The sequence below is a fragment of the Elephas maximus genome, chromosome 24, assembly GCF_024166365.1.
Source record: "Elephas maximus indicus isolate mEleMax1 chromosome 24, mEleMax1 primary haplotype, whole genome shotgun sequence".
NCBI lineage: Eukaryota > Metazoa > Chordata > Mammalia > Proboscidea > Elephantidae > Elephas > Elephas maximus.
The window spans coordinates 31,489,658-31,516,495 of record NC_064842.1 but is presented as its reverse complement, the minus strand read 5'-3'; the positions used below and the strand labels follow the sequence as shown (position 1 = coordinate 31,516,495).

At 41.7% G+C, this 26,838-nt stretch overlaps 1 protein-coding gene across 2 annotated transcripts in view; it reads right to left on the bottom strand.

The window, feature by feature from the left end:
• The window catches only part of PCNX2 (pecanex 2), a 360,390-nt gene that overhangs the window by 20,454 nt on the left and 313,098 nt on the right, over nucleotides 1–26,838 (bottom strand). For both annotated transcript variants that reach the window (XM_049868166.1, XM_049868167.1), the window contains exons 26-28: nucleotides 26,448–26,701; nucleotides 16,734–16,967; nucleotides 14,338–14,450 (exon numbers count right to left, since the gene is read on the bottom strand). In XM_049868166.1, coding sequence (XP_049724123.1) covers nucleotides 14,338–14,450; nucleotides 16,734–16,967; nucleotides 26,448–26,701 — 601 coding nt within the window. The remainder of the gene's footprint in view (nucleotides 1–14,337; nucleotides 14,451–16,733; nucleotides 16,968–26,447; nucleotides 26,702–26,838) is intronic.

The window sequence follows — 26,838 nt, the reverse complement described above, 5'->3', positions numbered from 1 at the left end:
TTTAGAGTTCAGGCACCATACCAAGAAGCAGCATATGGCCCGGGAGAGCTACAGCAACTGCGGCCAGAAGCTCCAGATCACGGCTTAAATCTTGGCCCTGATACTTGTTGGTATTTGGGCAAGTCTCTTGCCCTCACTGTCATCTATTTCTTTCTGAAAATAGGTTTCTTTCTGGGCAGAGGCCCAAAGTAAACCCAAACTGTGTTCATCCTCCTGGTCAAGTTTGTGTCCAGGGATATTTAAAGGCCTGGTGAGGGGCTTCCTAGGAAGGGGGGAGGGCCACAGGGAACCCAGAAATCAAGTGTGGTTTGAGGACAATGGCAAGTGTCAGGGGGAGGGGCAATTCTAACTGTGCCCCAGTGCCCAGCATTCACCTTGTTCTCTGGCCCAGGCCTCTGGGATCAGTGCCCGAGCCCTGAAGGACATGAAAGCAATCAGATCAAGTGCAGCCCAAGAGAGTGAGGCATTGAGAGGGCATGATGACAGGAACATCTATCAGAAACAGGGCCAGCCCTACAGGAGAGGGTGAGATGCACCCAGGGGCCATAACATTGCTGAGCCTGAAGGGCCCCTGGGCACAGGCCACACTGAGTATCACTAGCATCAGATAGAAACAAATCCAGACACTGACAGTTGTTGTTGTTGTTAATTGAATCGTGGTGACCTTATGTATAACAGGACCAAGCGCTACTCAGTCCTGTGCCGTCTTCATGATCCTTGGTGCACTTGGGTCCATAGTTGTGGCTATTGTGCCAATCCGTCTCACTGATGACTTCCCTCGTTTTCACTGACTCCTTTACCAAACATGATGTCCTTCATTAGCGACTGGTCTCTACTCATGACATTTCAAGGAAAGTAAGCAAGCCAAAGTCTCATCCTCTTCGCTTCTAAGCAAAGTTCTGGTTGTACTTCTGAGACTGATTTGTTCAGTCTTCTGAAATTCCACAATATATTTAAAGTTCTTCAACAACATCACTTTGATAGGGAGAGGCTTTATTGAGAAACAAAGGGGGAAAGGGACTGCTCCAATAGGGGAGGGGGTCTATGGTGACAGGGGCACATCCTGACTGTAAGACCAGCAAGTTTCTCAAAGATCTAGGGGAAACGGTTTTTGTTTTTGTTTTTTTAAATTGAGACTGAGAGTAAGCAAGGCTAGAAAAACCCCAGGTGTGGGGAAGCTGGATGAAAGGGTGAGGTCAGCGGATGAAAAATTAGAATGTTTTATGCCGAGCTCAGCCTATTCTCTTGTAAGGGCCCTTAAAGAGGGTAGTATGTCGGCTCAGGCTGAGAGTGGGCCAAAGTTCAGGGATTTAGAGGAAGGAGAGAAGCTAAAGTTTGGTTCACGAGCTTTTTTTTTTTTTTCCTCTGATTGATCAGTGGGGACAAGCAATTCAATTACTCGTTTATGAAGCAAGGAATGGCAATTTGGAGGGTCTGTGTCTGGCCTTGTCACAGGTGAGCAAGGAGTGTCCATGAGTCTTGTCTAAGTCATATGGAAAGGGTAGTTAATTGTAGTAAGTCATTTTCCTGAACACAAATGGTAGGGGCACTCTTTAATCATTGCCATTTTCCAAGGCTCAGGTAAAATTCAGCCTTTTCAGTAGCCATCTGACAATGCAGACCATCAGCGGGCGCCAACAGCACCTTCAGCAGCAGGACCCCAGCACAGGATGCTTAACAAAGGAAATTTAGTGGGTGAGGAAGGAATGTGGATTCCAGGGAGTAGCCAAGATGCCCCAGGCAAGGATCTGGAGGGAGGGATTTGAAGAGGTTGGTACAATCAGTTAACACACTGGGCTGCTAACCAAAAGGTTGAAGGTTTGAGCCCACCCAGAGGTGCATCAGAAGACCTGGTGATCAACTTCCAAAAAATCTGCCACTGAAAACCCAAAGTAGAGCACAGCTCTACTATGACACACATGGGATTGCTATAAGTTGGAGTTGACTCGACAGCAGCTGTTTTCTTTTTCTTTTTTTTTTTTTTACATAGCAGATGGAGACTAACTTATGGAAAGTATTATGGGGCACAGCTTGGGGGTTAAAGGAAGGACTCTGGAGTCTGAGCACGAATCTTGTTTCTGCCACTGTGAAACACGGCATAAATAACCTCTTTGTGCTTCAGGTTTCCAGCTCTAAAACAGGGCCACTCAGAGCACCCCTCTCATGGGGATGTTGAGAAGATGAAATGTATGACCTCGTGTAAAGCACTTAGCACTGTATGTGGCACCCAGTGAACATGCTGTGTTAACTGTACTCGTGATTTTTGTATTCACCCTTGGATTGGTATACCTCAGGCAACATTGGACCTGAATACAAAATAATGATGTTTATGTTACACCTCATAGGATCACTGGAAAGAAATCATGTTGGCTAAAGAATGTCAGTGATATTGTTTCAAATAAATCCCATATAAATTAAGAACTGGCTTATTTGTCATTTTCAGGATCAAATTTATCTTGAAATTTCCTATCCTTTTGGAAATCAGGTCTACTCCAAGTCAATACCTTTTCTTCTTCAAACAAACACATTGCCGCTGTAAAACACAGTGCTCTTTTCCTGATCTTAATGAAGCATTCGCCAGTGTCCACCTCACTATGACCTTTCATCTGCTTGAAGACAGTAATCAAGCCATCTGTGAGCCTCTGGGGCTAGTGTAGCTAGTTATTTTGACTTCCTACTAAAACATCCAGTTAGATTTGTATGGCTTTCTATAGTGGGAGACACAGTTCCCCAAAGATGATGTGCCCCAAGTCCCAAATTAAAAATAAAACTTTCAATGTTTGCTTGTCATGTCTATATGAATCCCTTCCATCTCCATAAAACATTGACATTTTATATATTTGTACTTTTTCTCACTTGCATTCAGCTTATCATTGAAGATGATTCTCGAATTATTCATTCTCCCTAATTTTGTATACATATATTTTGCATTATTGAGGATTATCCATCAAAGTTATGCCACTGTTGTAAACTCAAAGCATTTCCCCCAAAACATCAACAAATGTTGCAGAGCTTGGGACTTAGGCCAGGCTGCTGCATTAAACTTACCTCTTCAAAAATCATGTTACTCTTTAACATTAAATTCATGAGAATGGCTTGTTGGGTCCTCATCCTGATTTTTAAATTATATAAGGATAGAAGAGGCATGACCATGCACGCATGCCCACACACATACACACACACAATCATGAGCCACTCTTACTTTGAACACAGACATAATTATACTAAATAAAATATGAGCAAATTGAATCCAGCATTGTATAAAAAGAATAATATATCATGACAAAGTAGAGCTTATCTCAGAATTGCAAGGATGTTTCAACATGAGAAAATCTATTAATGTAACCCATTACATTAATAGATTAAAGGAGAAGAATACCATCTGAATGTGTGCCAATTTATTATTTTTTTAATTCAACATCCTTTCCTGATAAAAGCTTTAGCAAGCTAGGATAGAAGGAAACTCTCTGACTTGAAAAAAATGGTCTGATAGAAACTTAAACCAAACCTCGTTCTTAATGGTAAAATTTTAGACTTATAATACCTGAAATAAGGCAAGAAATCGGTTGTAGGCAGAATAACAGCCCTCCAAAGATATTGCTTTCATGGTAATAAGGACTTTGCAGCTATGGCTACACGGAGGATCTTGAGATGGGGAAGACCACGCTGGATTACCTGGGTGTGCCCACTGTAATCACAATGGTCCTTTTAAGTGAAAGAGGGAGGCAGGAGAGGTAGCACCACAGTCAGAGAGAGTTGTGAAGATGTTATGCTGCTGGCTTTGAAGATGGAGGAAGGGGTCATGAGCCATGGAATTTAGGCGGCCTCTTTTTTTTTTTTCTAGAAGTGGAAAAGGTAAGAGAAAGGCCTCTTTCCTAGAGGTTCTGGAAGGAATGCAACACTGCTGCCATCTTGACTTTAGCCTAGTGAAACCCATTTTGGACCTCCAGAACTGTAAGATAAAAAATATGTATGTGTGCATGTGTATGTTTTTTCCCTTAAACAGCTTTATTGATTATTGCTGTAAAATATATAAAACATAAATTTGCTACTTTAACCATTTTAAGAGCATAATTCAGTGGCATTAATTACATTCACGATGTGGTACAAGCGTCATCACTATTTATTTCCAGAAACGTTATCATCTTTCCGAGCAGAAATCCTGTTCCCATTAAGAAATAACTTCCCATTTCCCCCTCCTCCTAGCTCCTGATAACCTCTAGTCTACTTTCTGTCTCTATGAACTTGTCTACATATTTCACGTAAGTGGGATCAGACAATATTTTTCCTTTTGCATCTGGCTCATTTCACTTAATATATTTCTAAAGTTCATTCATACCGTAGCATATATTAGAACTTCATTTCTTTCCTGGCTGGATAAAATTCCATTGTATGCACATGCTGCTGTTGTTGTAGGTGCCATAGGGTAGGTTCCAACTCACAGTGACGCTACGTACAACAGAACAAAACACTTCCTGGTCCTGTGCCGCGCTCACAATTGTTGCTGTGCTTGAGCCCATCATTACAGCCATCGTGTCAACCTATCTTGTTAAGGGTCTTCCTCTCTTTCATTGATCTTCTACTCCACTAAGCATGATGTCCTTCTCCAAGGACAGAGCCTTCTGGTAACATGTCCAGTGTACGTGAGATGAAGTCTCACTATCTGTCTTAATCATTAAATGCTGCTGTAACAGAAATACCACAAGTAGATGGCTTTAACGAACAGAAGTTTATTCTCTCACAGTCCAGTAGGCTAGAAGTCTGAATTCAGGGTGCCAGCTCCAGGGGAAGGCTATCTGTCTGTCAGCTCTGGAGGAAGGTCCTTGTCATCAGTCTTCCCTTGGTCTGGGAGCATCTCAGCACAGGAACCTCAGGTCCAAAAGACATGCTCTGCTCCTGGAACTGGTTTCTTGGTGGTATGAGGTCCACCTGTTTCTCTGGTCACGTTCTCTTTTTTATATCTCAAAGAGATTGGCTTAAGACACCATCTAATCTTATAGATCTCATCAATATAACTGCCGATAATCCATTTTATTGGATCATAGTGATAGGATTTATAACACACAGGGAAATCACATCAGATGACAAAATGGTAGATAATCATACAATACTGGGAATCATGACCTAATCAAGTTGACAGATATTTTGGGGTGACATAATTCAACCCATGACACTATCCTTGCTTTTAAGGAACATTCTGGCTGTACTTAACCCGAGACAGATTTGTGTGTTCTTCTGGCAGTCCATGGTATACTCAATATTCTTTGCCAACACCATAACTCAAAGGCATCAATTCTTTGATCTTCTTATTTATTGTCCAGTTTCCACATGCATATAAGGCAATTGAAAATACCATGGCTTGGGTCAGGCACATCTGAGAGCTCAAAGTGACATCTTTGCGTTTTAACACTTTTAAAACTTTGCTTTTTAACACTTTTTAACCTTTGAAAGTTTTTTTTTTTTTTTAACACTCCAAACTTTACTTTTTAAACACTTTGTAGGTATATACCATGTTTTATTTATCTGTGCATCTCTTGAGAGACACTGGGGTTGTTCCCACCTTTTGGCTACTATGAATAATGCTGCTATAAAGATAGAAGTTTAAATCCCTGCTTTCAGTTCTTTTGGGTAAGTACTTAGGAGTGGAGTTGTTGGGCCTTGTGGTGATTCTATGTTGAACTTTTTGAGGAACTGCCAAACTATTTTCCACAGTGTCTGCACCGTTTTACATTCTCATCAGCAATGAATGAAGGTTCTGATTTTTCCATATCCTCTCCAACACTTGTTATTTTCCTTTTTTTGATAATAGCTATCCTAGTGGGTATGAAGTGGTATCTCATTGTGGTTTTAATTTGTGTTTCCCTAATGACAAATGGCACTGAGTATCTTTTCATGTACTTATTGGTTATTTGTATATCTTCTTTGGAGAAATGTCTATTCAAGTCCTTTACCCATTTCTTAATTGTATTGTTTATATTTTTGTTGTTGAATTGTAGGAGTTCTTTATATATTCTGGGTATGAAGCCTTTATCAGACATACAGAGCCCTAGCAGCACAGTGTTTAAGAGCTATGGCTGCTAGCCAAAAAGTTGGCACTTCGAAGCCACCAGCTGCTCCTTGGAAGCCCTGTGGGGCAGTTCTGCTCTGTCCTATAGGGTTGCTATGAGTCAGAATCGACTCAACAACAATGGGTTTCGTTTGGGTTTGATCAGCTATATGGATCAGATCTGCAACTGATTATGGGGCTGGTGCAGGACCAGATCGCATGTTGTTCCATTGTGCATGGGGTCACCATAAGTCAGAGGCAACATGAGGATAGCTAACATCAGATACATGATTGGCAAATATTTTCTCCCATTCTGGAGGTTGGCTGTCTTTTCACTTTCTTGATAGCGTCTTTTGCTGCACAAAAGTTTTTAATTTTGATGATGTTCAGTTTGTCTATGTGTTGTTGTTGCTTGGGCTTTTGGTGTTGTTATCTAAGAATTATTGCTAAATCCACAGTCGTGAAGTTTTACCTCTGTTTTCTTTTAAGAGTTTTACGGCTTTAGTACTTATATTTAGGTCACTGATTCATTTTGAGGTTTTCACATATAATATGAGGTAGGGGTCCAACTAGATTCTTTTGCATGTGGAAATCCAGTTGCTCCAGCAACATTTTTTGAAAACACTATTTTTTCTCCATTGAATGGACTGGCAACCTTGTAAAAAATTAATTGACCATAGATGTATGGGTTTATTTCTGGATTCTCAATTCTATTCCGTTGGTATATATGTCTATATTTATGCCAGTACCACACTGTTTTGATTACTGTAGCTTTGTAGTAAGTTTTAAAACTGAGAAATGTGAGTCCTTCAACTTTGTTATTCTTTTTCAAGATTATTTTGGCTATTTGAGTTCCCTTATAACTCCATATGAATTTGAGGTTCAACTTTTCCATTACTGCAAAAAAGGCTATTGTAATTTTGTAGACTTTGCATTGACTTTGCAGATTGCTTTGAGTAGTATTGACATCTTAACAATATTAAGTCTTCTAGCCCATGAATACAAGATGGTTTTCCATTTATTTAGGTCTTCTTTCTTTCTTTCTTTTTTTTTAGCAAGGTATTCTAGTTTTCAGTGTATATATCTTTCACCTCCTTGGTTAGATTTATTCTTAGGTATCTTATTCTTTTAGATACTACTGCAAATGGACTTTTTTTTAAAATTTCATTTTTGATGTGTTCCTTTCTGTTGTTATCTAAGAACCACAACTGATTTTTGCATGTTGATTTTGTACCCTGGAATTTTCCTGCACTTTTTTATTAGCTCTAGTGGCTTTCATGGAAACCCTGGTGGTGTAGTGGTTAAGAGTTCGGCTGCCAACCAAAAAGTCAGCAGTTCAAATCCACCAGGCACTCCTTGGAAACCCTACAGAGCTCTACTCTGTCCTATAGGGTCGCTGTGCGTTGGAATCGACTCAGTGGCAACGGGTTTGGTTTTAGTGGCTTTCACATGGATTCTTTGGGCTTTTCAATATTGTCTTAGTTATCTAGTGCCACTATAACAGAGATACCTCAAGTGGATGGCTTTAACAAGTAGAAATTTATTTTCTCACAGCTTAGTAGGCTAGAAGTCCAAATTCAGGGCCTCAGCTCCAGGGGAAGCCTTTCTCCTGTCGGCTTTGGAGGAGGGTCCTTCTTGTCAATCTTCCCCTAGACTAGGAGTTTCTCTGCACAGGAACCCCGAGTCCAAAGGATTGCGCTCTGCTCCCGGTGCTTCTTTCTTGGTGGTATGAGGTCCCCAACTCTCTGCTTGCTTCCTTTTCCTTTTATCTCTTGTGAGATAAAATATGGTGTAGGCCACACCCCAGGGAAACTCCTTTTACACTGGATCAGTTTTGTGACCTGAGCAAGGCCGTTACATCCCACCCTAATCCTGTTTAACCACAGGCAGAGATTATGATTTATAACACACAGGAAAACAACAACATGGAGAACAACTACACAATACTGGGAATCATGGTCTGACCAAGTTGACACATATTTTTGTGGGACAAAATCCAATCCATGACAAACATATATGATCAGTCATGTTTACATAAAGATATTTTTCTTTCTTCTTTTTCAATTTGGGTGCCTTTTTTTTTTTTTCGTCACGCCTGATTGTTCTGGATAGGACTTCCAGTACAATGTTGAAAAGCAGTAGTGAAAGCAGGCATCCTTGTCTTGATCCTGATCTTAGAGGGGAAGTTTCAGTTTTTCACTATTGACTATGAGGTTAGCTTTTACTAGGTTGAGCAAGTTCCTTTTTATTCCTGGTTTGTTAAATGTTTCTAACCATGAAAACATGGATTTTTTAATATGCCTTTTCTGCATCAATTGAAATGACCTTGTCCCCTCCCAACCATGAAAACATGGATTTTATAAAATACCTCAACTGAAATGACCATGTCCTCTCCCCCTCTTTGTTCTGTTAATGAGGTATATTACGTTGATTGATTTTCTTATGTCCAACTACCCTTGTATTCCCGGGATAAATATGACTGGGTCATGGTTTACAATCCTCTTAATATGCTGTTAGATTCAGTTTGCTATTATTTTGTTCAGGATTTTTGTATAAAGGGCATTGGTATGTAATTTTCTTTTCTTGTGATGGCCTCGTGGAATGAGTTAGAAAGTGTTTTCTCCCTTCTATTTTTGGAAGATATTAAGAAAGATTGGTATTTAATTCTTCTTTAAATGTTTGGCAGAGTACACCAGTAAAGCTATCTGGTCCTGGACATGTATTTGTTGGGAAGTTTTTGATTACTGATTTAATCTTTTTGTATGTTATATGTTTGCTGAAATTTTGTATTCCTTCTTGAGTCAGTTTAGGTAATTTGTCTGTTTCTTAGGAATTTGTCCATCCCATCTAAATTATCTAATTTGTTGGCATAAAATTGTTCACAGTATTCTTTTACAATCCTTTTTATTTCTGTAAGGCCATTAGTAATGCCCCACTTCATTTCTGACTTTAGTTGTCTTTTCTCTCTTTTTTTTCTTAGTCAACCTAGCTAAAGGTTTGTCAGTTTTATTCATCTTTTCAACAAACTGACTTTTGGTTTCATTGATTTTCTCTATTTTTTTTCTATTCTCTATTTATTTAACTCTAATCTTTATGATTTCTTTCTTTCCACTAGCTTGGATTTAGCTTGATCTGCTTTTTCTTATTCTTCAAGGTGTAAAGTTAGGTTACTGATTTGAGACTGTTTTCCTTTTTTTAATTTTATTTATTTTATTGTTGTTCAGACTATACATAGCAAAGCATATACCAATTCAACAGTTTCTACATGTACAATTCAGTGACATTGATTACATTCTTCAAGTTGTGCAACTGTTCTCACCCTGCTTTTCTGAGTTGTTCTCCCATTAACATAACTCACTGACCCTTAAGATTCTTATCTAATCTTTTGAGTTGCTATTGTCAACGTGATTCCATATAGATAGTTCTTAAAAGAGCATAACGCTCAAGCCAGATATTTTTGCTAGTTAAGCTAAAGGATTTTTTTTTTTTTTTTTTTATTGTTTGGTTTTATGAAGATTTTAGGAGTTATTTTGGTTTAAGGTTTAAAAGATTGTCTCAGGGCAATAGTTTCTGAGGTTTACCCAGCCTCCACAGCTCCAGGAAGTCTGGAGTCCATGAGAGTTTGAAATTCTCTTCTGCATTCTCCCTTTTGATCGATTTCTCTATAGAATCTTTGATTAAAATGTTTAGTAATGGTAGTTGGGCACCATCCAGTTCTTCTGATCTCATGGTAAAGGTAACAGCTGTTCATGGAGGCAATTAGCTACACATTCCATCTCCTCCTCCTATTCCTGGCTCTCCTTCTTCCCTTGCTGTTCCAGACTATTAGAGATCAATTGTGCCTTGGATGGCTGCTTGCAAGCTTTTAAGACCCCAGGCACTATGCAATGCACCAGGAGGTGGCGATCCTTTTCTTTTTTAATTTAGACATTTACAACATTACATTTTCCTCTGAGCTCTGCCTTTGTTGTAGCCCATGAGTTTTGGTATGTTGGTGTTTGTTTGCTTGTTTTCATTCAGCTCCAAGTATTTTCTAATTTCCCTCATGCTTTCTTCTTTGACCTACTGGTTCTTTAAGAGTGTGTTGCTGAATTGCCACATATTTGGATACTTTCCAATTTTCCTTCTGTAACTGATTTCCAGCTTCATTCGTAAATAACAGCTGCCATCCAGTTGATTTGCGGCTCTTGGTGACCTATGTGTGTCAGAGTAGAACTGTGCTCCATAGTGTTTTCAATGGCTGATTTTTGGAAGTAGATTGCCGGGCATTTCTTCTAAAGCACCTCTGGGTGGACTTGAACCTCCAGTCTTTCAGTTAGCAGCTAACCATGTTAACCATTTACACCACCCAGGAACTCCAATATGTAAATAGCCCTAAAAATCAGTAAGCACCCAACAAAAATGGATAAAGCATTGTCTTGGTTATCTAGTGCTGCTATAACAGAAATACCACACGCAGATGGCTTTCACAAAGAGGAGGTTATTCTCTCACAGTAAAGGAGGTTAAAAGTCCAAATTCAGGGTGTTAGTTCCAGGGGAAGGCTTTCTCTCTCTTTTGGCCTTCTGATCAATCTTCCTCCGGACTAGGAGCTTCTGCACAAAGGGACCCTGTCTAAAGGATGTGCTCTGCTCCTGGCACTGGTTTCTTGGTGGTATGAGGTCCCCCCTCTCTGCTTGCTTCCCTTTCCTTTTTATCTCTTGAGAGATGAAAGGTGGTACAGGCCACACCCCAGGAAACTCCCTTTACATTGGATCAGGGATGTGACCTAAGTAAGGGTGTTACAATCCCACCCTAATCCTCTTTAACATAAAATTACAATCACAAAATGGAGGACAACCACACAACACCGGGAATCATGGCCTAATCAAGTTGATACATATTTTGGAGGGACACAATTCAATCCATGACAAGCATTTATAAATGGCCAGTTCTCAGAAAAGAAATTTAAATGGCCAATAAACATGTAAAAAGATCCTCAGCTTCACTGTCAATAATGGATATAAAAATTCAAATAAGAATGAGATATATTTTTTTACCCAGGAGACAAGAAAAATTAAAAATATTGAATATCCAGTAATAGTGAGGATATGGCAAAATACTCTTGATAAGAGTATACATTAGTATAACCCTTTTGGAGAGCATTTTGACTGTGTCTATAAAAATTATGTTTTAAAATTTTTTGGAGCTCTGAAACCATTATTTTGGAAGCAAAATCATTTATGAAACCCTAAAATATAAAACATAAAGCACAGCTTCTTTGGTTGAAGCAGATGTGGGGCCCTCTCAAGCCCCAATCTCTTCCTCACAGTATGTTCCTCCCGGCTCTGCACAGCATATTCAACTAAGTTCCAGCTTCATGGACTTCAGATCCCAAACCATTGCTCTAGGGGAGCGTGTAAAACAAGTTACCTTTTGTAAGACAGAGAAGGAAATGAAAGCACTGTGTAGCATTTTACTATGATATGGGACTTCTCAGTAAACTGAATCAGTGTCAGAGACTCAAATCTTTTCCTAGAATAGCAAAAATATTATTCCCAGATTTATCTCATCACTGTGTTTGGAAGAAGTAGAGCTGACATTTAGTATGAGAACCTATTTGAAGCAAAGAAAATCCCAACAAAACAAAGTTTTAAAAAAGCAGCTGGTAAGCATGCTCCTAAATCAAAGCAAAAAAAAAAAAAGTAGACCAAGAAAGAAACACTTGGATCAGGAATATTTGACCAAGCTACACAAAGAACTAAAAAAAAGGAATGTTTGAAAAGATCTTAGATATGACCTCAAAGAGTAAAATACTGGAAATACTTGTAGCATTCATTTGAAACTTGTAAAGAAAAATTTAAAATTTATAAAGAACTTCAAACTTATCAAAGAGACCTTGTTATAATCATCTGCCTAAGTGCTATGAATATCTGAAGATTCACTTCATTATTTCAAGTGTAAAATCCTATGAAGCTCTTCTCTTTGTAAATACTGTTCTCTGTTTACAGATTAAATAAGGAGCCCACTCGACTGCTCTGACAGGGATCACAATAGAGGGTCTCAGACAGAGCTGGAGAAAAATGTAGAGCAGAGTTCTAACTCACAAACACAGAACAAAAGACCAGACTTACTGGCCTGACAGAGACTGGAGAAACCCCCAGAGTGTGGCCCTCGGACATCTTTTTAGCTCAGTAATGAAGTCACTCCTTAGGTTCACCCTTCAGCCAAAGATTAGACAGGCCCATAAAACAAAACAAGACTAAAGGGGCAAAACAGCCCAGGAGCAAGGACTAGAAGGCAGGAGGGGACAGGAAAGCTGGTAATAGGGAACCAAGATCAAGAAGGGGAGAGTACTGACATGTCATGGGGTTGGTAACCAAGGTCACAGAACAATATGTGTACTAATTGTTTAATGGCAAGCTACTTTGTTCTGTAAACCTTTATCTAAAGTACAATAATAAGAAAAAAAGATTTAAAAAATAATAATCAGGAGCCCACTGTATGAGCACACATCATACTCCTTTACAAAACCCATAAATGATTCTTCTGTTAGACTTTCAAACAACAATTGTATGTAGTCCCATTTGGCCATGATGGTTGTTGCCAGGGTCTAGTATAAGACTTGAGTCAGGCAGGAAGACAGAGAGAGGCTGGAAGACAGTTAGCTTCTCCCTTGAGTATTTTCCTATCGTGGGTATTAATACAATCCTTTACATATAAGTCATTTGGCCTTGTTCACATGTGAAAAATATTATAAAATTCTGAGGTGTAGGAGTTGAAAGAGTAGCTGATGTTACAAATTCTAATTATCCTAGTTTCTTACCTTCCCCTCTTGGTGACTCAAGTCTACTGCCTCCAGAGAGAAATAAGAGGAACTGCCAACTCCAACACGCCTCCCTTTATCAAGTCACAACATATAATTTATGATACCTTTCAACTGCTTGCCTCCGCTGATGACGCACAGCCACCCCCTTCAGGAAAGGCATTCAGAAGTACAGTCAACAACAAGGCTCTCTGGACTTGTTAACATTCACCTAACTGCCTGGGGTGGTAAGGGTTGTTAAACAGATAGAACAGGGGTGTTTGCCCTTAAGAAGCTTGAGATTTAACTGAATAACACAAAACTCACTCAAGTCAAATATCAGAAGAACTCCTTTTTCAGAGCACCATATGGAAAGCACAATACAGACATATCAAAGAAAGTCCAAGTAGAGGGAGAAGCTGAGGGGCAGTTAAAGGAGGTTCCTAGAGATTCTGACTGTGGTTCAGTAGTAGGGTCTTCAGCATCCATTTTTTTTTAAAGCTCCCTTCTTCTTTATCATCCCCAACCTTGGCCACACACTGAAATCATCTGGGGAACTTTAAAAAACACTGATGCCTGGGCCTAACCACAGGGATTTGGATGTAACTGATCTGGGCTGGAGCATGACCTGGTCGTCCCCTAAAAAAAAAAAACAAAACTTTAAAGGCCCCTAAGGAGGTGTTTTTTATTTTAAGGAGGTGTTAACATGCTACTAACCAAGGAAATTCTCATGGGCAGACGGGAGTCCAGAACCACTGGTGTCAGATGTCAAGGGACTAAGAGAAAGGTATGAAATGACCACTGATTTGGATCACTCAAAGGTGACCAATGAAATGAGTAAAAGCAGTTTTGTAGATGTTGGGGAACCAGAAGGCAAAGGCAAGGCAGTGGCAGCTGTAAGCAGTTTCATTGTGAGTGAAAGTCCAAAAGTTCGTTTGTGAGTGAAAGAGATGATCTGAATGACAGAGGGACACCACAGGGCCAGGAGGGAGTTTAATTTTTTGTTTTTGCTCTTCAAGAAGAGAGATCTGGGTTATTTACAGAGGGGATGATCCAGTAGAAAGAGAGTTTGAAAAACAGGAAAAGGGAAATGCCATTAACCAAAGTATCTTAGAGACAGAACAGGGTAAGGTCTAGACTAGAGCACAGATGTGAGGGAACGGGGACTAACATTTACTGAGCATCAGCTTTGCTAGGTACCAGGCCAGACACTGTGTAGGCATGATTTCAATTAATCTTCCCAGCAAGTCTTCAAGGACCTATACCTAGAATCACTGCATCTTGACTGTCCCATATTAATGATATTTCCAAATTCACTACTCCAAAAGACAGTAGTGGTCAAAAACACTTGTGGCAGCTCCAACATGATTTATCATGGAAAGAAGTATAGGAAAGAAGTATAAGCAGTCCAACTTTAAAATAAAGGAAAATATTGAAAAAATCTGTTGAAAAAATGAAAATATTGGTGCCTATACTGTTCTAAGAAATCCCAGCTGTTTCCCCAGGTACCTGAGAGCCATATTGTGAGCTGCAGTTCCCAGAGCTCTTCTCCCCAGGATGCACAGAGCAAAGGAAAGAGTCACCAAAGGAGAGTCCTCATCACTGTCCAGAGTCTTCGAAGGCTGAAAGATGAGGGGTGGCAATTCAACTTTCATGCAGGCTCCAGTATCCTTTTCATGACCAGTGGGATATATGGTTGCCCACCAACATTTTCTTCCTCTCACGTTCATTGGGAAGCTGCTTTCCCATTGACAGTGCATGCCTTTGTGACTATTTGAAACTAAAAAAAAAAAGGGGGGGGTGTGCCACAAATTACTCTTTCTACAGGGTATTGTATGAGGTGTGTGCATTTTTTTGGTAGGAAGAATAGAAATTCTGAAAAAAACTTTTGGGGATGCATATGTTCCAGTGGACTCAGGGAGACTCTGGAGGTAGAATTAGTGGGACACGGTATGTCCCTCTGGGCTGTAAGAGTAGATTGTGGGATGGGGGCAAGGAAAAAAATCCATACTACCTACCAAAAATTCAACAACACTCAATGATTCAGTGTGCTTCCATTAATGAAAACACATGGCATCAACAAAAAAATTCAAAACAGAAAATAATTGGGTTTCAAAAGGGATATGTACCAACTAAACCCTTAAAGAGTCTGAGGAGGCTTTTTTAAGTCAGGTGTTACAGTTAACCAATCCCCTCTATGGAAACCCTGGTGGTGTAGTGGTTAAGAGCTACAGCTGTGAACCAAAAGGTTGGCAGTTCAAATCCACCAGGTGCTCCCTGGAAACCCTATGGGGTAGTTCTACTCTGTCCCATAGGGTTGCTATGAGTCATAATTGATTCGATGGCAACGGGTAGTCCCCTCTATAATAATCCCAAGGATAGAGAACTGTCTGCTTCCTTAAACTATTTCTCTTATGCTTAGACTTGGAAAGAAATAAAAATGGGGAAGCTATTTTATGGGAGAAAAGAGGTTAAGATGTGCTTTGATGATTTAATTCCCTACAACTTTGAATATGGCCTTTCAGTTCATGACTGTAAGTCAGAACTTATAGTCAACCGAATGCCCACTTTAACACTCCCCAGTGTAGGAGAAAGACACAGTCTAGCAAGAAAATAAGAAATAAATATATATGAAGCAAGTTAGAATGAGGGTCTTGCCTTCTCCCTATAACGAAGAGTCCTTTGACTTGACCATAAGTCCGCAATCAACTAAATTAAAAAGTTTGTCCAAAGTCAGCTTATTTTAAAACGGAGTAAGAGGGTAGCGTGGAAGAAATCTAAAGTCATAGTATCTTTTTACCAAAAAAAAAAAAAGGAACTATTTCATCCACCAAATGAGGAACAAGGAGGGCCATCAAAGTGGTAGCTAGGAATATCAGTAGATGATTGGAATATCTCCATCACCTGAAGGGTCCAAGCAGGGGTAAAGATGGTCAGCACACATTTGCTCTGGTCTGTCTGGAGAAAGCAGGTTCTGCCACCTCCTTGTTCTGCCACCTGTTTTCAATCAGTCACAAGCATGCCAAGGACAACGGCAAGTGTCATGGTTGGTTTCCGTTTCAACAGGACATACCATGTCCTGTCTCAGCTGCTAAGGAAGTTGTTGTCAATAGAGACCTACTTTCTCCATCAACCCCACATAGATTCAGCCTTTCAAATATTATTTTCTTCCCTTCTCTCTTCCTCCTTTCTCTCCTTCCCCATTTCTTTTTGTAAGCTACCACTGTCCTTGTTTTCTTTTCTGAGAAGTAGGATTCACCTCCAGATGGTCCTCAGCAACCGAAAAACATGGTACAAGAGAAACAAATAGGGAAGTAAGCGGGGCCATCTGATGGTTAAGTAAAATCCGCATGTCCATGATTGGATGTATTCACAAATCCTCCCGAAGACTTTCAGCACAGGCACACTGTGCAGCAATCTAAAGATGAAATTTTAAATGAAGAAGTTTTCAATGTTTTAAAGTGAGTATAGGGGCCTAAAGGAGCCCTGGTGGTGCAGTGCTTAAGAGCTTGGCTGCTAATCAAAAGGTCAGCAGTTCGAATCCACCAGCTGCTCCTTGGAAACCCTATGGGGCAGTTCTACTCTACCCTATAGGGTTGCTGTGAGTCAGAATCCACTAGACCGCAATGAGTTTGTTTGTTTCTATAGAGGCCTAAAACATCACTGATCCTGCAGCACAGCACAGAGGGCAATGCACCTTCCATGCTGCTCATTAGAGACACAATGTGTTAATTCTTCCAGTTAATTGTGCTGAACCATTAAATAAATGTTTATTCAAACATTAAGGCCTTTTCTCCCCTCTACTTTATTATAGTTCACCAGGGAATATAAGAATGAGATAGACTTCACAACAGTGTTCCTTGTTTAAAATCTCACATTCAGTGTCCCCGCCCTCCCCTGCCTACCTCTTGTTGCTTCCGTGCACAGTACTGGATCCATTCTAGGTAAACGTTGCAGTAGCTAGCCCTGGTGATACCCTGAAGACACGGCACGTAGTCATCATCAACGTTAATGCTGAACATTGCGAGGTCACGCTCAATGTAATGCCATTTGGCAAAAGGCTGCAGGGACTTCAGAAGTGACTCGTTTTTGATCCAGGAGAGGAGTTTGGGGGAAGTGACCATATAGTATATTATACTCTGCAGAGAAAAAGCAAGGGTTTGAGCCCTCACAGCCATTCTAAAGCCAGAGAGGTTTTTATTTATTAGATCTCAGAAAGTCAATCAATCTCAGGAAAGTATGAGACATGGAATCTCCACATGTGGTATCATTTGTATTTCCTGCTAGATTTAATTTAGAAAATCCACTTGAGACATCTTAAAATATAAGGGTCAGTGTAAAGAAGAGGGAAGTTAAAGAATGTATTAACAGAACCTGAGAGGACAGAATTTTCATGGTGAGAAAGAAAAACAGAGAGAAGCACAGAGCGAAGGAATTACTGCAGGTTCTATTTATGCCAGGCCAGGCTGAGTCCAGCTTCGAGAGAGGGTGAAGACCCTCTTCCAGAGCCCCAACCAAAAGCCACTGAATGCATTAAAATGACAGTTCCTATGGAAAGTATTTATGATGTAAAATCATTGTAGCACACACACACACATAATACTGGGTGCCCAGACCTTTGACATCAGTAACATGCTCAAAAACAACCCATGTTTTCTCCTTCATGAGACATTACACTTATGAATACCCACTGGGGAAAACACCCCCCTCAGGCTTTACCGTGGAGTCAGAGCTTTATTGAAAGCCATCTTGTAGTTTTCAGATGAATTCATCCTTCAAAACACCAGCCTCGGCCTCAAGGAGAAAAATGCGGCAGAGAAAAGGAAAATCCAAGCTTGATATAGGCCCATTGGCCATTGAATCCAAGTGCCCTGCTGGAAGTTACTTCCAGTGTTCACTGCATTTCCCTTGTGGCAGAAACGGGAAGGTGGTTCTCAGGGCTCCTGCAGAATGTGGACCGGAGATGCTGCTACACTTCTCACCCTGAGATCACCAGCGACAAATGGGGCGTGGTCTAGGTGGCAGGGAGGCCTCAATGTGTGCTTCTGTTAGAATCACTCACTTAGTTGGGGGGTCTTCCCTGACTTAAAGCACACTTTTTTTCCATAAGAAAAAAAAGAAAGAGACGCATACTGACGTGGCCCTGGATAAAGGCTCAGGAGACCGGAGCCTCTGAAAGTGAGGGGAGAAGAAGCACCCTGACAGGGGGCTCTCACGCTGTGAAGTGAAATCCGAAGATCTGAGGTCTCTGAGGTGTCTGGTTTTGAGGTAATTTCAGGGGCCTGAGCAAGTGAGGTACTGACGCACAGGATCTGTGAACATTGGGAGACAATTGCAAATGCCTGACTTAGCTTCCCTCTGCTGTCAAAAGAAGGCTGCTCTTTCCTCCTTTTGGGTATATTCTTTTAGGCTTCACAGTCTGCCTGCCCTCCACAATGGAGAACAGGGCAAATGAAGTCCACAGACAACAAGTAGAATTCTGTAGTTCACATGTTCTCCAATCCTGTATCACAGCACCCTGAGCAAACAATGGTTGGCCTTAAATATCCCTTCAATATAAGGAGGGAGTGAGAGAGGAGGTAAGGAAGAAGGAAAGTGGAAGGGAGAGAAGAGGGAAGGAAGGAGAGGTGGGAAAGGAGAGAGGAGGGAAAGGAGGGAGGGGAGGGAGGGAGGAGGGAAGGAAGGAAGGAAGGAAGGAAGGAGAGGAAGGGACAGATGAAGGAAGGAGGGAGAGAGGGTAAAGGAGACAGGAGGGAAGGAGAGAGTAAAGGGGAGTGAGAAATGAAGGAGGGAGGCAGAGACAGAGAGGTAAAAGGAAACAGATTGGTGGGAAAGACAGAAACACTAATGATGTCCACAGCTCATCATTGCTTTGAGGCTTAAAACGAGATGATGTATATGAAGAACCGGGCACATGGTACGTGAGTCAGGAGTGATAATAACATCATACCTGTGGCCCTCATCCCTTACCTCCTCCACATGTAGGGTGGGCTGGAGGGAAGTAGCATCAGCCAGAAGAGGTCTGGAGCAGAGCAGTAGGGGTTTGGGTGGCATTAGCGGACAGGAGACAGCTGTCTGTGTTAGTCACCAGAGCACATATCTAATATCCAAATGTACAAATTTCTGGATCCGGAGGGTTTCCCACTGTCCATGTGCTGGCCTGGTAACTTAAAGCCTCCATGAGGTAAACAGTTTAAGTGGCCACATCAAAGTTAGATGCAAAGGTATAATGACACCCAGCATCTGTGACTTTAGCCACAGGCACTACTCTCAGCTAAGATTTAAGATTTAAGAGGGGAAAAGAATACACTGTTCTCCCTAGACATCTGGGACTAGCAAACACCCAGTCTAGTTTTTCCTTATATGTCCTAATCACATGCACCAGATAGAAATAACAAAAAAATCAAAAGACAAATGTTTACCTTTTGCTTAGGACCACAGTCTTGTGGGACATCTTGGTCAATTGGCATAACATAGTCTATGAAGTTTATGTTCTACATCCTAGTTTGGTAGGTAGCGTCTGGGGTCTTAAAGGGCTGTAAGCAGCCATTTAAGATACAACTATTGGTCTCTACTCATCTGAAGCAAAACAGAAAGAAGGAAATCAAAGACTCAGAGAAGAAACCTGTCTGTAGAACCAAATGCCTACACAAACCAGAGCCTCACCTATCCAGAGACCAGGGGAACTAGGTGGTGCCCAGCTACCACTACCGACCACTCTGACTGGGGCCATAATAGATGGTCCCACATAGAATGAAAGAAAATCATAGAACAAAACTCAAAATCTTAAAAAAAAAAAAAAAAAGGCCATATTTACTGGACTGGCAGAGACTGGGAAATTCCTGACTATCACCGTGAGATGCCCTTTAAACTTTAAACTGAAATTACTCTTAGAAGTCACCATTCAATTAAATAACAGATTAGCTCATAAAATAAGCAATATTACCCATGAGTACTGTGCTTTTATTTAAAAAAAAAAAAATCATCCGTTTGAGACAAAACAGTCAGCATTTACCCTAAAGCAAAGATGAGAAGATCAGGGGTGGCAGCGAAGCAAGAGTAATGGAAATGGAACAACCAGAATGGAAATGAGAATGTTGACAGAATGTGAAAAATGTAACCAATGTAACTAAACAATATGTGTAGAAATGGTTAAATGGGAACCTAATTTGCTGTGTAAACTTTTCACCAAAAACTCAATAAAATATTGAAAATAAAAAATCATGGGGGAACTACTTTTGCAAGAGGTGTTCTGGGTGGTACAAGCGGTTTGCATTCGGTTACTAACTTAAAGGCTGGCAGTTCGAATTCAGCCAGGAGTTCTGCATATGAAAGGCCTGGGAGTCTGCTTCCATAAAGATTATAGCCAAGAAAACCCTCTGGAGCAGTTCTATTCTATATCACATGGGGTTGCCATGAGTTGGAATCGACTCAATGGCAACAGGCACCTATGCAATATTTCTGTAGCTCTAAAGCTGCCCTTAATTTTTTTTTTTAACGTGGAGAAGGCCTAGGTGGTAACATTAGCTCCAAAAAAAAAAAAACTAAACCATACCTGTTGCCGTTGAGTCGATTTCGGCTCATAGAGACCATAAGCTCAGATTCCGTCATTCCAGCAGGGTTAATGCAGTCAAGTAGCCCCCCAGCTTGTCTCCCATCCCCAGTCTCTTGCATATGGCTAGTGGAATGCAATGGGTTTCTCTTTAATTATGGCCTTTTTGGCCCTGGGTTTGTAGTTCTGCCGAAATGATTTGCTAGGCCACAATCTTGCAAAGAGATTTGAGCATTTACTATACAACCAAGGTGCATAAAACCCTTGGGGGGATTGGGCAATTATTATGCAAATTAGGTGACTGTGACCTACCAAGGGGATTGGTCAGTTCGTGGTCTTGGTGGCGTGAGTAGGCTTACAAAAGGGCTAACCCCACAAACGTTGTGGGTGGGGGCGAGACCTTCTTCATCAAGAAGAAGAGCCAGGAGCGGAGCACGTCCTTTGGACCCAGGGTCCTTGCACTGAGAGCCCCTTAGACCCAGAAGACAGAATTGTAACAATAGAGACAGTGAAAGATGGAGCAGCAGCAGCATGAGCACCAGTGGCCCAAGACAGCAGGAACCAGGAGACTGGCATGAGATGGCTGCCAAGGAGCAAGAGAGCTGAGCACCTTTGGGCAAGAAGCTTGCTGACAGAGTGGGGTGCCTCCGAGCACTTGTTCCTGGAGCTAAAGAGTTGTAACACTTGCCCGAGCAGGGCACAGGCCAGAGGCCAAGAGGAGGGCCTGCTAGCCTGGCCTGGAAGCACGGCCTACCTGAGGGGTATGGCTGAGAAGGGGCTGAGAACTGTCCTGGTTGGTAGCTATCCTGATTGACAAACTGATCCTGTTCTACGTTGTTCCTGCTACCTCCAAGTTAATCCTGATCCTGAAATGTAGCCTGTTACTTCCCTAATAAACCCCGTAGCTGTGTGTGGACGGGGGTGGGGGAACGGGGAACTTACCTTTTGACTCATTGCTAGGGAAGAGCTAACCCTAAAACCGATGAAGTCACATTAGTTAATAAAGACTTTGAATCCCAGTGGTTAAAATTTCTTCTAGGCCTGGTAAAATCTTGCAGTGTGAACTTTGGATCAACTGCGTAACCTTGGCCCAATCTCAGTGTTCCCACGCTTGAGGAGAACCACAGAGCTAACGCACACTTCTCACCAGGAGCACCCTAAACCACCCCAACTAATTCTTAGCCATGCTCCACTTTCACTTTATTTAGGAAGAAATTCTGTCATGGAGACATAGTCAACGAGCAGCATGAAATCCCAGAATCTGCCAGAATGGAATGGATTCAATGATAAGTAAAACCGGACAGTAAGGTGGAAATGAATTTGACAGAATATAACCTGAACCACGGTGTGTGCAGGACCCCTTCTGAATTATTTCAGTATATCTGGCTCCGACAGCAGGGATTCTCCTGGTTGCTCATTTTAATTGTAGATCAGCCTATTCTATCAGACAACCAACTCTAGGTAGGGGCCCTGGCAGGCCGGCCAACATGACCGGATTTTTCACGCTGCATTCTGCAAGGCGAGTGATAAGCCCATCTCCCTCCTGAAAGAGCTAGGCAGAAACAATGGCAGCAGGCATGTCAGGCACTGGCAAAGGCTGCTTTCTTGAATGCTAAGAGGTTTTCAAACACTCGTAAATTGAGAAGAGATGGAGAATGCACCAGGGAAAATCTCAAGTCCTCAGGAAGGAAATTATTTCAAATATATTCATAGAGGGCGGAGGAACTGACCCAGTTTATTGAAAGATTTTTTAAAAATCCTTTTGTGTAAAAGGAATTATTCCAAGTTTTTCTTCTTTTTCAATTTGCCTGTACAATAAAAAGAAATAAAATAAAAAAGAATGAAACTGAACTCTTGAAGTAATTCAGAGCTACAAAGTCAACTTTGTTCATCAAGTTACCAAGGCCAAAGAAGAAAATATTTGTTTGCATTACAAAAGACTGTTTCATCTCTTTTAATACCCACTCCATCCTCCTGAAATTTTATCTAACTCTATCATGGGAGAGGGAGTCACTGGGTGGTACAAATGGTTAAGACACTCAGCAGCTAACTGAAAGGTTGGAGGCTCAAGTCTGCCCAGAGATTCCTTGGAAGAAAGGCCTGGTGATCTACTTCTGAAAAATCATCCATTGAACACCCTATGGAGCACAGTTCTCCTCTGACACACATGGAGTTATCATGAGTTGGAGTCAACTGGACAACAACTGATTTTTTTGACCATGGGAGTAAGTGGCAGTTCTGACTACCCCTTGCTGAAGGGTAGGAAGATGTATGACTGAGTATTGTATTTACAGAAACCTCACGTGAATGAGGTTGACACTGCTAATGTGAATTAATGAGGGTGGCATCAAGTGGCCTCTTTGGTCCAAAAATCTCAGTCCCTCTGAGCTCTGATTGGGAATTAAGAATATTCTGTTCCTATTATGCACAAGTATGTCTGTAGTGGTTCTCAAATTTGGTTGTATATGAAATTACTTAGGAAATTTACTTAAAAATATAAGTCCTTGGGCCCCACCCCAGGCCTACAGAACCAGAATTCTGGGTAAGACATGCAAATCTGTAGCAATCTAGCCACCTGGGTGAGTCTGATGCCACTGGTCTAGATAACAAATCATCGCACTCTCTTCCTCTCCTACCCCACCTGCAGGCTCATTTGGGGATCACTCCCCTTTCTTAGAAAGCAGAGTAAAAGGCATTCCTCCTCAGAAGCCAACTAGTACCCAGCAGAGGTCTGAGGGCCTTCCTTAGCCCTCTTCCATTTGCAGACTATCCTTGATTTGTTTTTCAGATTACAAATTGTCATTTTAGAAAGCATGCAGAGGATCAGGAGGCATGTCAGAGAGGAGAGGAGGATGGTAGATAACCAGCTACAAGTCCAGGAGAGGGAGGCAGAGGAACCGTCTGTCTGGGTACCAGCATGGAGCTCCCAAGGCCATTGGAAAAGCCAAGACTGTTAGCCAGAAAGGGCAGACCCTGAGAGGGCACCTTATCCCCCTCGTCTCCCTTCTCTCCCACACATGCTTGCCTCATCATGTGGGTTCAGGTATGTCTACATGTCTGGCCCGTGGAAGGGTAGCCTGTGGGAGTCTCAGACTCCCAGAGGCTTGGCTCAGTACTAAACCACGTTCTTGCCAATAATACCTGGAGCAGTTGCTCAGGCCCTTGCCTAGATCAGGATCTCTTTCCGTCCAGAATCTATAGCCTGGACATCTAGTTCCAACTTACCTGTAGTCTCTCTTCATTCAGTCCAAAAATGTACTGGGCACCTCGACATGCAAGTCACCAAACAGAGCTCAGCGACAGAGGAACTAGGGGTGGCTCTTGTGCTTAACGAGTTGTCACAGTGAAGTAGAAAATGTTCTAGAGGACACGGAAGTGAACAACACAGACCCTAGGGAAGCATGTGAGGAAAGGCTGGCATACAAGCCCAGATTGGCAGGTAAGATCTGAGCCAAGGAGCATGAGAGGAAAGTCTTTGCAGGAGGAGGGAGCAGCACATGCAAAGGCACAGTGGGGAAAGCTCCACATGGACACAAGAAGTACAAGAATGGGATGAGGAAGGGGGATGGCGAACAGAAATGAAGTTGGATGCACAGTGGAAGCCTTTGGATGGCAAATTAAAGAGTCTAGCATTATTCTTAGGCAACAAGGAGATGTTCAAGTCCAGGCCTCATAAATCTGCCTATCTGGATGTCCCTGCTTGCCCTGCCTGCCTCTCTGGGTTACACTCCTGGCCACTTGCTTCTATCTTGTCCTGCTGCCACCTAAGAACTAAACAAGATACTGAAAGAAGCTTTCTGTCCTGGATGAGGGAGGCAGAAATGGCTAGTTACCACTGAACTTCTGTTTTCACCTCCTTCCATGAACACGCAATTTTATCTGGGCTCATGGCTGCCTGGAATACACAGTTCTGGCTGATAGGACAAAGCAGAAGTGCACTGTGGTGGCCTCCTTTCCCCCACCTGTTATCTGAAACTTAAATCTTGGAACATGAGGATGGGTGATACACTTAAAATGGTGGAGTCGAGAGGTATAAAGAGCCTGGGTCCCTGACGACTTTACAGAGCAGAGCTACCACACCGGACTTCATTTCTGTGAGAGCAAAATAAACTTCTCTCTTGTGTGCACCATTGCTATTTTGTGACTCACCACCAAATCTAATACCAATCGATATACTGAATTTTCCTAGAGTTGACGCTACGAATTTTCCTAGAGTTGACACTACATATGAAAAACTTCATGGCCAGGGAACAGAGGAGGGAGTTAGGAGTCAAGAGGTCACAACTTCCCTGATTTGTTTCCCAAAGGTTTATGTGACATCTGGAGTAAAGTTGTTCATTCTTCCAGCACACACAAAGTATGAAATGCTAAATCTGTTTTGAATATTTGTGTTGTGTTCTATCATGGATTAAATTATGTCCCCCCCAAAATGTGTGTATCAATTTGGCTGGGCCATAATTCCTGGTATTGTGTGATTTTCCTAGATATTGTAAACCCTGCCTCTGTGATGTTATTGAGGGAGGATGGGCTCAATCTACAAGATTGGATTGTGTCTTAGGGGAATCTCTTGAAATATAAAAGACAGAAGGGCATCCTTTGGACCAGCGGTTCCTGTGCAGAGAAGCTCCTAGACAAGGGGGCATATTGATGAGAAGGACCTTCCTCCAGAGCCCACAGAGAGAGAAAGCTTTCCCCGGAGCTGACACCCTGAATTTGGAGTTCTAGCCTACCAGACTGTGAGAAAATTAATTTCTTTGTTAAAGTCATCCTCTTGTGGTATTTGTTATAGCAGCACTAGATGACTAGGACACAGTCACATAGGCATATGATGATAAAGAGTTCTTTGTCATCTGTCTTTCATAGTACTGCCTTCTATTTCCAGTAAACTTCAGCAGCTTCTGCTGCAGACATTGGGATAACCTCAGTAGTTATTCTAAACTTTCACATGCCCGGCTTTTTAGCTGGTTTGAACTCTGGAGCCTCTAGGTACTCATGCTATCTTTTTATTTCTGTATTTTCTCCTTTCTGCCTGGTGGTTCACCTGCCTCAGCCAAAGCTGACAGTGTTTTGGAGCCTTCTGTGGATGTACGTCCTCCTTCTGAACAGCCTAAGTGTGGACCCTTCTGTCGACTGTCCAGGCCTTCAATCTATACACAGTCCACCACAAAGTCTTCCTCAGTCACAGCCACCTTCACCTGCCCCTTTCTGTTCAGAAATACCTTTACCCCACTTATATACTTCCTCATTGCTCAGGTCTCACATTTGTTCTCCAGGAGGCTGATCCCAAATGGCACATCTTTCTGATGCTGAATATAGGTTTGGGCAGACGTAGGTACCAAATGACTGAAAAAATAAACCATTACTCCCCACATGAGTGAGGCAAAAGAGTTTGCCATAACTCCTGTTGACACTTGGAAATGAAACTTTCCAACCCTGTTTATAATGGAGTTTTGCTATATTTTTAAGTTATCCTGAAATTAAAAAAACAACTCTGGTTCTAAAATGGACAATTTACAAAGCATCTAAATTGACACTTAAAACTCATAATAAACATTGAAGCTTGGAAATATTACTAGAATGTTTAAATTTATCGTCACTGTCATTATAAGCAACCCACGCAGTGTTCCAAAAACAAACCAAATCTGTTGCCGTTGAGTGATTCCAACTCACAGCAACCCTATAGGACAGAGTAGAACTGCCCCATAGAGTTTCCAAGGAGCACCTGGTGGATTTGAACTGCCAACCTTTTGGTTACCAGCCATAGTTCTTAACTACTATGCCACCAGGGTTTCCCGTACAGTGTTAGGAGTGAGGAAACAGATCTAGATAAGAAACCTGACTGCCTATTTGTCCTAGGCTTAGCATATGACTCAGGGACACAAACCATGGGCTAAATGAAAGCCCTCTAGGATTGCTTAATGAAGCAATGGTTCCCAAACCTAGGTGTGCATCTGATTCAGAAGCTGAGGAGAAGACTCAAAATTTGCATTGTTACAAAGCTTTGAGGGAGTTTCTTCTGTCAGCCCACATCATTACTGAGACAAGTGTTGGGAACCCCACGCAGTACCTTGATGTAGTACCGGATGAGGATCCTTCGGAGATCAAAGACCTGCAGCATGGTGGCTGCATTGTTGTCTATGATGCTGTAGCCCTCCAAGATGTACTGCGTCCTGGTGATTTCCCATGTGAGCCAACGGAGGTTAAATGCAGCATTGCAGGACAACAGGTGGGGCAAGTGGCCAGGCTTACAGCAGCAGCAGCCTCTATCGTCCTCGTCACCCTCCATGATGGCTTCCACCTCTCGCTGCTGGCAGTATGTTCCTACCAAGTACAAACAATATGGAAGCTATAACAATGTCATACTAAAACCGTTTGGAATGTACTTTTCCCTTGCCTTCATTAGAGGGGAAGGCATTTAAGAGAGGAAAATCTAGGAATTTGGAGACTTGTTTAATCTT